This window comes from Sapajus apella, unplaced genomic scaffold (assembly GCF_009761245.1).
Source record: "Sapajus apella isolate SASKATOON/1434 unplaced genomic scaffold, GSC_monkey_1.0 scaffold110, whole genome shotgun sequence".
In the NCBI taxonomy this organism is placed as follows: domain Eukaryota; kingdom Metazoa; phylum Chordata; class Mammalia; order Primates; family Cebidae; genus Sapajus; species Sapajus apella.
In genome coordinates this window covers 49,802-63,093 of record NW_022437050.1, presented here as the reverse complement: position 1 = coordinate 63,093, position 13,292 = coordinate 49,802, and the positions used below count along the sequence as shown (strand labels likewise).

General features: G+C 39.9%; 1 protein-coding gene across 8 annotated transcripts in view; it reads right to left on the bottom strand.

The window, feature by feature from the left end:
• Positions 1 to 13,292, bottom strand: part of PWWP2A (PWWP domain containing 2A) — a 52,943-nt gene that overhangs the window by 5,178 nt on the left and 34,473 nt on the right. For 6 of the 8 annotated variants that reach the window (XM_032259527.1, XM_032259532.1, XM_032259529.1 and 3 more), the window contains one exon: positions 8,545 to 12,355. In XM_032259527.1, the coding sequence (XP_032115418.1) occupies positions 10,672 to 12,355 (1,684 nt within the window). In that variant the 3' untranslated portion in view covers positions 8,545 to 10,671. Of the gene's footprint in view, positions 1 to 8,544; positions 12,356 to 13,292 lie in introns of those variants that run through there. The other 2 variants (XM_032259528.1, XM_032259534.1) reach the window with 1 other exon arrangement.

Below are 13,292 nucleotides of genomic sequence, written 5' to 3'. Positions count from 1 at the left end.
GTTACCCAGGCTGGAGTGCAATGGCGCGATCTCGGCTCACCGCAACCTCCGCCCCCTGGGTTCAACCAATTCTCCTGTCTCAGCCTCCTGAGTAGCTGGGACTACAGGCACGCGCCACCATGCCCAGCTAATTTTTTGTAGTTTTAGTAGAGACGGGGTTTCACCATATTGACCAAGATGGTCTCGATCTCTTGACCTCGTGATCCACCCGCCTCGGCCTCCCAAAGTGCTGGGATTACAGGCTTGAGCCACCGCGCCCGGCCTGGAAAATAATTTTTTAGGTGAGATTTAATAATGAGGTATTTATCCTTCCGTTCATGGAAAAACTTAATACACCATTAACTATAACCCAACAGCAATCACACAAGAATAAGGAAAGCTGAATGCACTAGAAGTTATCTTTTGAACCTTTCCCTCCGTAAGTAAAACTTGTTAGGTTTCAACAATCATTCTAAAGAATCTCCTTTTCAATTTTAAGCAAGGAGTCAAGATGTATCAAGGAATGAACTCATCTTTCCCTGTGTAATTCCTCACCTGCAACCCCCTGAAATATCAAAATATTAACAAGCCAGTCCCTGGTCCACAGTGCCGGGCTTGTGAGTCTTTTGTGCTAATGTTGAAGATAATCTTCCCCTCAATGCTTTTAGGGTCTCAAGGCTTTTCTTTAGAAATTTACCACTAGTACAGGATATCCATTAGGAAGAGCCAAGGACACCCAGCTGTGATGCAGTAAGTGGAGGGATAGACCAATGAAAAGGTGGCAGTTTCATCGGAAATTACTTATTTTGTCCTTTGAGAGAAAGTTTAAGTGCAACAATGGCAACTATTCTTGGGAAGCAGCAGAACTGCAATGGGGCAAATCAGGAAAGGGTAACCCTCAATCTCCCTCCTAGCATGCACAAAAGTAGAGCTTATGCTCCTAAAGAAGGCCCACAATTAAAAACTAAAAACTTGCCGGGCGCGGTGGCTCAAGCCTGTAATCCCAGCACTTTGGGAGGCCGAGGCGGGTGGATCACGAGGTCAAGAGATCAAGACCATCCTGGTCAACATGGTGAAACCCCGTCTCTACTAAAAATACAAAAAATTAGCTGGGCATGGTGGCACATGCCTGTAATCCCAGCTACTCAGGAGGCTGAGGCAGGAGAATTGCCTGAACCCAGGAGGCGGAGGTTGTGGTGAGCCGAGATCGCGCCATTGCACTCCAGCCTGGGTAACAAGAGCGAAACTCCGTCTCAAAAAAAAAAAAAAAAAAAAAAACCTAAAACGAGCACAGACATGTAACTATTATCTCACTGAACACTCAAAATGAATTTTAATACAGTAAAGTATGATGCAACATGAACAAGCAGGAAAAGCATCAACAGTATCTCATCTTACAATAGCTCTTCTGGCTTTCTAACCTTAGTGCTATTTTTCTAACCAACTCTTTTACTAGAGTTTAGACAAACTGCATGTAATTCTTCCCAGCATACCAGGACTCACACCAAGATGTGCCACTCCCAGCCAGATTTCTTGCTAAAAACTAAACTGTTGGGGGAGATGACATATTTGTGATTAAGAGCATCCCAAAAATGAGCCATGGGTAAAAATGACTATCCTCTGGAAAATATGGCCACACCACACACAGATCAAGGCCTTGGAATGTATGGCATTTCTCGCCTAGAAAGAGGAGACAATCTACTCAATCATACAAGCAGCAATAAAAATGAAAATGTTTAAATTAATCTCCACTTTTTCACCATATGGCAAAACATTAAAATAATAAAATGCTACAGTTCCAGGGCAACACGCCATCTATGCAAATCAGCTAATTTACCTGAAAGCTGACAAGTGTAGCTTTGTAGTTCTAACATCTTTGTAAAGTTCTCCTAATGGGACCTCCACTGCATTGAGCCCCACAAGCTCAGATACTTGTTATGTGTCATGGGAAGGATATGGGATGTGCAGGGCATCTGAGATGGCCATCGGTCATTAGGACGTGTCTGAATGAGAATTGCTCATCATTTGTTTACAAGAAGATAATCACTTCTCCTCATGCCAGGCCCTGTGTTTGGCATAAGGGAGAGCAGAATGGGAAAGTGAGCACTAGATCACTGGAATGTGTGTGTTAAATGAACAGGGGAAGCGTTGAAATGTGTTAACGGAGGTCTCCTTTAACCACAATCCTCATGACCTTTGAGTCAATTAACCGCTACAAATGCGTTATTAAACTTAATGAGTTCATGCTATTTCCAGAGACTTGTGAATGATCATGCTATGATTCTTGAAATTTTCAGGAACAAATAACATTGTTATAACAAATTTCCATTTATACTGAGTACATGTTGCAGAAAGACAGTATCAAAAGCTACCAGAATTTGCTGTGCAATACAAAGTGATTGCAGTGGTAGTAATGATAGCAAGTATGTATACAGCCTCATGCAAGACATTTTTTTTACTGCATTAAATATTCTTTTAAATTCTCACAATTACCCTATGAGGAGATACTATTATTCTTCCTATTTCACAGGTGATGGCATTGGAGTAACCTGCCTAAGATTACGTAGTTTGTAAATGGCTGATCCAACTCAGGCTTTGAATCTAGCAAGTCTGGCTCAAGAGCTTGTACGCTGAGCCATGTGCCTGAAACATGAAAGGGAATGGTTTTTTGCTCAATAAATCCTGCTATTAAGCACTGCTGTTGCAAAACTGCTTTTTTTTTTTTTTTTCTCTTTTGAGACAGGGTCTCACTCTGCTGCCCAGGCTGGAATGCAGTGGCACGATCATGGCTAACAGCAGCCTCAGGCTCCCAGGCTCATGTGATCCTCCCACCTCAGCCTCCCAAGTAGCTGGAACTACAGGCACACACTACCAAGCCCACCTAATTTTTTCATATTTTTTTGTATAGACAGAGTTTCACCATGTTGTCCAAGCTGGTCTCAAACTCCTGGCTCAAACAATTCTCCTGCCTCGCCTCCCATAGTGCTCGGATTACAAACATGACCCAAGGCACCTGGTCCTAAAAATGTTAAATGAATGCTTAAACTCACCTGCATCACTGGAAAGTTATATATATACTCCTAAGTATCCATTTCTATCTTTTACACTCAAGTCGATGACACTCACATTATAAAAAATTTTTCCGCAATCAAAAAGATCTAGAATATTTTACCTGACACTCCTAGGCCTTTTCAGTAGCTTTTAAGTGAATCTAAATGAGGGACACTAAGAAGAAAAGGAGGCAGGGAGGGAGGGAGGGAAGGAGGGGAGGAAGGAAAAAGGAAGGAGTTCTGGAAGAAAGGAAGAGAAAAAGAAAGAAAAGAAGGAGAGAAAGAAAGAAAAAAAGAAAAGAAAAAGAAAGTAAGCCCTTGCTAAAACCTGATATGCATTTTTTTTCTTTTTTTTTGAAATGGAGTCTCGCTCTGTCACCCAGGCTGGAGTGCAGTGGCACAATCTTGGCTCATTGCAACCTCTGCCTACTGGGTTCAAGTGATTCTCCTGCCTCAGTCTCCTCCGTAGTTTGGACTACACCCACCACCACGCCTGGCTAATTTTTCTTTTGTATTTTTAGTAGAGATGGGGTTTCACCATATTGGCCAGGTTGGTCTCGAACTCCTGACCTCAGGTGATCCAGCTGCCTCAGCCTCCCAATATGCATTATAATTACAAGGTTTTTATTTGAGAAGAGGAAAAAGTGTGATTGTAACAGGCTAACATTTTAGCTATGAAGTATTTGGCTTTTCCTTGTAGATTCTGACAACCAGGATAGAAAAAGTTATGAGAAGTTTTAATCAAGGTTTCTGGTTAAGACTCAGATTTCCGCCAGGCGCGGTGGCTCAAGCCTGTAATCCCAGCACTTTGGGAGGCCGAGGCGGGTGGATCACGAGGTCAGGAGATCGAGACCATCCTGGTCAACATGGTGAAACCCCGTCTATACTAAAAATACAAAAAATTAGCTGGGCATGGTGGTGCGTGCCTGTAATCCCAGCTACTCAGGAGGCTGAGGCAGGAGAATTGCCTGAACCCAGGAGGCGGAGGGGGGGGGGGGAGCGGAGATCGCCCTTTCCCCCCCCCCCGGGAAAAAAGAGGGAAACCCCCTTTCTAAAAAAAAAAAAAAAAACTCAGATTTTCAAGGCAGTATAAGGAAATAACTGTCACATTCATATGATACAAGGAAACTTCCATATTTAAATAATGACTATGTTTTCAACTTCTTTTTAATGATCCTTTACAAAAATATCAGAAATGTGAAAAAAAAAAAATTTAGCTGGGTAGCACTTTGGGAGGCCGAAGTGGAAGTATCACTTGAGCACAGGAGTTCAAGAGCAGCCTGGGTGACATAGTGAGACCCCGTCTCTACAAAAATTTTTTTAAATTAGTCAGATGTGATGGTATGTGCCTGTGGTCGCAGCTATGAGGCTAAAGCAGGAGGATCGCCTGAGCCCAGGAGGTCAAGGCTGCAGTGAGTCATGATTATACCACTGCAGCCTAGCTTGGGTGAGAATGAGACCCTGTCTCAAAAAAAAAAAAAAAAAAAAAAAATTTAATTCACATTTAAACCAAGTTTGCAATTGATCTGTTTTTAACATCAAAGCTTTAGGGGCCAGGCGCAGTGGCTCATGCCTATAATCCATGCACTTTGGAAGGCTGAGGCAGGTGGATTACCTGAGGTCAGGAGTTGAGACCAGCCTGACCAATATGATGAAACCCTATCTTCCTGCCTCAGCCTCTGGAGTAGCTGGGACTACAGGCATAAGCCACCATGTTCAGCCTCAAAGGTTTGTTTTTTTTTTTTTTTTTTTTGCCATATTTTAATAATACGGGTACATTTTTTGAAAATTACTTTCTTTTTCCACTTTTTATGTCCATACAGTTAATGGAAAACAAATATGCCTTGATATAAAAGTTTATGTGGGGTGTGGGGAGCTGTGGAGAGATAGCAAGCGGAGAAATGCCAGATGTAGGTGATGGGGAGGAAGGCAGCAAATCACACTGCCACGTGTGTACCTATGCAACAATTTTGCATGTTCTTCACATGTACCCCCAAACCTAAAATGCAATAAAATAAATAAATGGGGAAAAAAAAAAAAGTTTATGTTACTGGAAGGGAACAGTTTTAACCCAAACCAACTAACTACTAGGTAAGTGCAGTCACATTAATTCACCTAAAAATTTGTCAGTTATACTTCTTAAAATGGAGACACTGAGGCTGGGTTGAGGGGCTCACGCCTGTAATCCCAGCACTTTGGGAGGCCAAGGCGGGCGGATCATCTGAGGTTGGGAGTTCAAGACCAGCCTGACCAACATGAAGAAACCCTGTCTCTACTAAAAATACAAAATTAGCCGGGCATGTTGGCACATGCCTGTAATCCCAGCTACTAGGGAGGCTGTGGCACGAGAATTGCTTGAACCTGGGAGGTGGAGCAGAGATCATGCCATTGGACTCCAGCCTGGGAAGTAAGAGCAAAAGTCCGTCTGAAAAAAAAAAAAAAAAAAATGGAGACACTGGCTGAGCATAGTGGCTCATACCTATAATCCCAGCACTTTGCGTGGGCCAAGATGAGAAGATCACTTGAGCCCAGGAGTTTAAGACCAGCTTGGGCAACAAAGGGAGACTTTGTCTCCACTAAACATTTTTTAAAAATTAGCTGGGCATGGTGGCACACACCTGTAGTCCCAGCTATGGTGGAAGCCAGGGACTTGAGGCGGGAGAACTGCTTGAGCCCAGGAAGTCTAGGTTGTGATCTTGCCATTGCATTCCAGAGTGCAACCCTGTCTCAAAAATAAAGAAAAATGGGGGCACCGATTGGCATTGTAAGCAACCGTTATTTCCTTGTATAGGACTGCAGGTTGATCAGGAAGGAATCCTGGAAGTGGGGCAGTGCCAGCAGCATATTCCAACCACACCACTGACCAAGAAAAACACTCCTATAACTTAATTTCCAACACCTTCTAGAAAGTGACATCCCAAATTTAAAAGATTTCTATCGAAATCAAATTATAGATGGAAGGTGATGGTTGAACAACGTTGTGAATATATTTAATGCCACAGAACTGTATAATTAAAAATGATTAAGATGATAAATTTTACATCTATTTAACCACAATTTTTAAATACCACACACACAAAAATCACAGTGTTCTGTTAATAACAAGGAGAAAATGATTTCCATGCAATGCCACAAGAAATAGGAAAAAAAAAAAACCTGTTTGGATCTCTAAATGTTAGGTCTCTAACTTGAGTAAAAATAAGACAAAGAGTTGTTTCTCTTATGTTAGCGTCAATTATCCATGGTAAAGACATCAAAATACCCTGGAAAACTAAAAATATACAGATCAGCTATATCACTGTGACTTTAAACTTCCTATTCCCTTATTCAAAATAGCACAACAAAGCATATAATTATTAGCTAATGCTTTCATTTTTTAATCCTGTTCATTTGTTAAATGAAGGATACAGTAAATCTGCACAAATTGTAAATTTGGATATTAAGGGCCTATTAACTAACTCAGATCCAGGTAAAAGTAACTAACACACCCTCAATGTTTTATTTTCTCCTGGAAATTGACATAGCATCAGCCTCTTGTTGTATATCTGAATTCTCTTATATCCCGCATGTTTTTTGTTTTTCGGTTTTGTTTTGTTTTTTTTTTTTTTTTTTTTTTTGAGACGGAGTCTTGCTGTGACCCAGGCTAGAGTGCTGTGGTGAGATCTCAGCTCACTGCAACTTCTGCCTCCCGGGTTCAAGCAATTCTCCTGTCTCAGCCTCCTCAGTAGCTGGGATTACAGGTATATGCCACCCCGCCCAGCTAATTTTTGTGTTTTTAGTAGAGACAAGGTTAGTAGAGACAGGTTTTCACCACAATGGCCAGGCTGGTCTCAAACTCCTGACCTCAGGCGATCCACCTGCCTCAGCCTCCCAAAGTGCTGGGATTACAGGAGTGAGCCACCATGCCCAGCCATATCCAGCAGTTTTTAAGAGATTGTTTTAAAAGCTGTAAATATTAGAACAATACCAAAATGAAAACTAAATTTGCCCCAACTTAGGAATTGGGTCTTCATTCTCCCTGGAAAATTCCCTATTGGAAGCCATCACTAGGCACAAATTCCTGAATCAAAACATTCATTTTTCTAGACATCTATCCATCTCTTCAGCTGTACTAATAAAAGTGAAAGCATGCAGCACAGACCATAGAAAATTCACAACTTAAAAGGGAAAACCTAATTTTAGATACAAATTATAGACAAGGTATTTCCGATTCCCAATTCAGTTATTCTATAGACTGTGACCTTTCCTTCAACATAACCAATTTTTAGAAAAGTACAACCTGCTTAAATAGGAGTGTAACTCAATATTTTGCAATTTAGATACTCAGCCTCACTAATGAAGATATATTCGTTTAGTTGATTTTAGTATCAGTTCCCTGTCCTTTGCCTACAGTCTGTTTACACATCAAAATTCCTGCCTATTCAACTTAGTACTGATCTACAATTACTACTTACAGATTTTTTCTCCATCTAAACTGTCTAGGAACACACTATGAAGTCATGCAAAAAGGCTTCAGACTAGTGAATCCCAGTTTCCCTATATCACTGATGTATATGGTTTTTTTCAGAGACAGATCTCATTCCTGCCCAGACTGGAGTGCAGTGGTGTGATCACAGCTCACTGCAGTCTATTACTCCTGAGCTCAAGCGATCTTAGCCTACCAAGTAGCTAGGATACAAGCAAGTAGCTGGGGCTGTCTAAGTGTGTGCCACCATGCCCAGCTAAATTTTTATTTTTCTGCAGAGATGGAGGGGGGAATCGGGGGTCTATGTTGCGCAGGCTGGTCTCAAACTCCTGGCCACAAGTGATCATCCCACCTTGGCCTCCTAAACTTCTAGGAATATGGGAGTGAGCCACCGCACCTGGCCTCTCATCGTTAATTATTTGATCTTTGGTTCCACATCTGAATGGATGTTCCTTTCAAATGATTAGTCAGCTTCCTGGTCTATAAATTCTAGAAAGTAAAAAGGAGAAAATACTCTGATGCTTTACATTTTTGAGAGTTTCTATAAATACATTCTATAAAAACAGTTCTTCACTTGGTTTCTCCCCTTGCCAATCCTGTGTTTTAGCCACAACTCTTATGCCACAGATTTGGTCTAAGCCAGTTTATTCCCACTGCAAGGGGAAAAAATACCCACTTCTGATATCTCCATATCAAGAATAAGTGCCTTCTTTTGTCATTTCAAAGAGAAATATAAAGTGGCTACAACTACCCAATTCAGCTCTATCTCCACCTACAGAAGATACTGGACAAATTTACCTAAGACATTTCCATTTGAATAAAAGTGTTTAATATATAGCTGTTGGATTAGTGTTTAGAATACACATTTAAGATTATAGAGATTCTTTAAAACTTGCTTCCCTACTGAAACTACAAATGAAATATGCCAGACTGCCAGCGTAAAATGAAGGGGTCATTTGGCATAAAATCATTTGTGATATGCTCAACCTTTTCCTCAAAGATGTATTCTACAAAACTATTACAGTCAACAATCATGATTTTTTGTTTTCCTCTCTTTCCCCATGGCTTCTAAAACAAATTAAATTTGGTTTATGCCACAAGAGCACATTTACCAAGCACTTGACCATATTAGTAATGTACACTTCAAAAGATAAAACTCACCCAGATCAGGACACAAAGCCTTGGAATTACATATTTTGGTGACTTTTAAGACTTTCTGAACTTTAGATTTCAAACTTTTAAAAACACCTGAATGAACAAGTTCATTAATCTGAAACAAATACTTGGAAAATATTTTAGGATAGTTTCTTATACTTCTTAACCACACTGTGAATTTCAATCAAATAATTTTTTAAGTATAGTTGTTTCTGTTTGCAGGAAAGAATATGTTCTACTCAAGTGAAACATCTATTTTTAAATTGTGTGTTTATTATAATCAAAAAGCATTGACTGAGTTCCCCAGAAGAAATTCTACTTGCTTTTGCAGAAATTTGTAATCAGTCCATAACCTTAAGAAAGCTGAGAAGACTACTGATTTTCAATCTCCATTAATCTTTCCATTATGAGTTCACAGTAACTAAGATATTTCAAACTGGATTTAGAAATCCACAAAACTGCTAAGTCTTAAATTTCTAAAAGTTTTGAAATTAACTATCTGAAAGTTGTTAGACACAAAAAGTATGAAAGCAACTTTAAAAATCTTGAGATAAACTTGCCTCCACAGCCAATCAGATATATTTCTCACTAATAATACAGAGCTAAAACTGGAAAATAAGAAATCAAATTTTAGGGACAGATGGACCATGTAGAAAAATAGTAAGCTACGTTACTAGCCCCAAAAGCAGTGATACATGAGGCAGAAAACCAAAGAGAAGGCACCACTTGTAATTACCCAAATGTAAAAAAAGGAAGCATGTGATGAAATATTAAGGGTAAAAATTAAAATTCACACATTTATGAGAAATTGGCAGGAAGAGGATATCAAATCTAGAAGCATTATCAAACCTCTATACTACAAAATCTTATTTTGAGAATATACTGATTCGTCTCTCATTATTTGAAGTTTTCTAATCTCAGATAATATATTCCCTGATAGGGCAAATAGCAAAATAAAAGTTTGATTTTTCATCTCTTCTAAACACTCTTACAAAGAATAATTTTCTACCATCTTGAAATTTTTCAAAGCTTTTTGAGAAACACACACAAATAATTTGGATTTAGTTGATTTTATTTACAGCTTTTTTGTTTTTGTTTTTTACATTTCAGAGCATTACACAATTACATTTTCTCATTTTCTGACCTGCAAACAGATACCTTAAACGGAAATTATTTTTTTTAATTATCAAATTAGGTTACATCCAAAATGCAACAATTACACAAATGACAATTAATTCACAAAGTGTAATTTTACTGGGACATATCCTAAGAATTTAGGAACAGCCAGTCAGGAGAAATCTGACCAAATTTAGCAATCAACTATTTACATATCCAAAATCAAACCTATCTACACTCCCAAACCAGAAGCTTGAAAGTATTGATTAAATCCCCACTGAACAAAAGACAGTGATGACTAAAACCTATCTAGTCTTGACAGTTTTAATCCCAAATACTGGGCTATTTCCCCAGTCTGTAACTGAACAGCAAGCATCTGTTTGTCAAACACCTAACCATCTAACTTGTACACCGTTATGTGCATAGAAAGGCTAAGTGTTCATTATTTAAAAAACAAGTAGTCATTAAATATCCACATTATTCCCCCAGCTCACCAAGCCCTTACTGCAATCCCAAATATGCAACCTGTGTCACATAGTGACAGGCTCTATTTCATATATATATATATATATGTATATATATGTATATATACAGTATTAGGTACAAATAGCAATTAACAGTCCCTACAAAAATTCAATTCAGTTGAGGCTATGGCTCCTATGCCTTGGGATGGTTTTGGACTTCAAAACTGAAAAATACTGCTAAAATCTCAACACAAAAATTGATTATATGTTCAGTTTAAGCTTCTCAGTCTAAAAATGGCTATAAGGTAAGTATTAAAAAGCCAGCCAACTGAGTGCAACTTCTCTCTCCAATCTGGCCAAGCTGTTTTGCAGAAATTATCCCTAACTCGACTAGAAAATCTGTGGTGACTTCCAATGGTCTTGCCTACCTTACTGTCCATGTTCAGGTTTCAAACTGTGTCAACAAAGCCCGTACTTCAGGGGTCAGCTGCTTGGCAGCCTTAGCTGCCTCTGTAATAGCCTTGCGATACAGGCCCTTTCTCTTCTTATTAAAGCGTGACTGGAAGTTTTCTAAAAAGGGGGAGAGTTGTGAAAGAGCAAGGAAAGATGTTGTTGGAGACCCAAACCATGAAATACGGGCCTCCTGTCGGACTAAAAGGCCGTTATCTTTCCGGCTCACAGTTATAGTAAGAATACGGGCTGGCCACCAAGGGAAGCCATATATCTTGGCCCAAACAATGTCCCCTACACATATGGTCCTGCCATCTGGTGTGACGCATTTAGAGACGTTTTTGGAAAAGATTTTCATTTTCAAGGAATTACTGAGCTTTTTCTCTTCCTTTGAAGAGGAGGAAGTGGAGGAGGTGGAAGGTGCATGCATACTGCCTGGAGGAAACTCAAAGCTTTCAGAAGAACTACACTCAGAGTTGGAAGATTTCAAATCATCTGTGCTATCAATGCTACACACTGAAGCACTGGAAGAGTCAGATTTCTTTTGATTTAGGGTCATGTAAACAGAGATATTGCTTTTGCTGCCCTTTTTGCCCAATGTCTGTGGTTCATCCTGCTCACCAGGCACATGCACTTCATTTGTGTCCTGAACCTCACTGCTGGCCTCTTCAGGGCCTTTTGAGGGACTCTGATTTTCTGAAGGGGCCTCACCTGCTGAGCGGGTAGAGGTGCAGCGAGACTGGGGCTTGGGTGCCATCTTGCCACTCCGCATTTTCTCAAGTCCTGTCTTCAGAGAAGAATCATTTTCTTCATTCCTGTACCTCTGTGGTTTTAAACGAACCCGGGGTGGAAGGGAACCTGAGCTAGGATTCTGATATCGACGTGTGAAGTGGACTTTTGAATGTGCATTTTTGGAAGCAGAGGTTTCATTTTGCTTCTTTTGTGCCTTTTCTTTGGCAATTTTTAACACTTCCCGAGCTTTCGCATGATCCATGTTCTTACTCTGGAGAACTTTTTTAGTACTTAACTGAGCTTTTGATGTATTTGCCTGAGCAGAAACTTTTACTACTCTGCCTCTGCTGTGAGCAATATTTGAAACCTTAACCACAGCATTTCTTTTCTGACTTTCATTTTGGTTTTTCCCATCCACTTTATGGTCAGTTTTCAGTTTTTTGTTCACAGTAGTTATACTTTCATTTCTCCGTTTTTTATCTTCATATTTAGAAGAGTCACTTGCACTACTACCTTTTCTAATTTCCTTTTTTTCAGCAACAACACTGTTTTTACATTTATCACACAGAACTTGCCTGGGTCGTAATTTAATAGCATTCATTATTGAAGTGGGTTCTTCCCTGTACATTTTTCGTTTAGGTCGCTTAATTTTCCGAGGAGGTGGCTGAGGTATTGATTGGTTATATGTGTCCCTGATAAACAAAGGGGGAGGATAAGGTGCTCCTTCATGGAAGAGAGGTGGTGGTTTGGAAGTCCACAGGCTTTCAGCCAAGCTCAGCTCTGGAGGCGGGACAGGAGAAGGGTCATCGGGAACAGCACCATTTGCTTCACACTTGACTTCCATCCCTTCTTGGAATGTATTACTTTGGAGCTGCATGGCTTCTGGTTTATCCTTATATTCCCTTTTGGGAAATACTGTCACAGGGATACCGTGGGGCCCAAACCTTTGAAAGAAATAAAAGAAAAAAAAAAGACATTAAGTCAACATCTATAATTCAATTTCTTAAACGTAAACACCTGATGCTTATTTATATAACCTTTCCTGAAAACCATTTGATATTAAAAAACAAAAACACAAAAATCTACTGACTATCTCTTCGCCCAAAAGTCCAAAGACCTTCATTTCTTTAGTTCCTACATTTTTGGTAAAAACAAACAGCTGCCCTAAGCAATGCCAGAATAGCTGATTTTACTTGAAGTAGATCTTTCCAGTCTTGAATCAGAAAGAATATTTTCTCAGATAGCTTTATGTTAAGCATCACGTATGTTATATTCACTGAACCATATACACAACATTTTCAGTAAATGCATCTACAAATTTGTGACACATACATGTGTTTCTTCCTCTGGTTAAAACAGCTTTCAAAACCTCCACAAAACAAATTCTGCCTTAACTATCCAAAACTATTTAATGAGTAAAATCCCATCTCAACTTTACTGGTTAATCACTGAAGATTCAAATAAAGTTGCTCTTTTACTCCTGCATCCTAACTCTTTAGCTCCCTGTTCTGTCCCTCAAAACACAAAAATATCAGGAATTCAGATACTCAAACTACCTCCAAAGCAAATAGTTACAGAGCTGTGGCTTTATAACTTTTTAAATCATCTCACATTAAGAAATATATTCGGGCCGGGCGCGGTGGCTCAAGCCTGTAATCCCAGCACTTTGGGAGGCCGAGGCGGGTGGATCACGAGGTCAAGAGATCGAGACCATCCTGGTCAACATGGTGAAACCCCGTCTCTACTAAAAATACAAAAATTAGCTGGGCATGGTGGTGCATGCCTGTAATCCCAGCTACTCAGGAGGTTGAGGCAGGAGAATTGCCTGAACCCAGGAGGCGGAGGTTGCAATGGCACAATCTCGGCTCACCGCAACCTCCG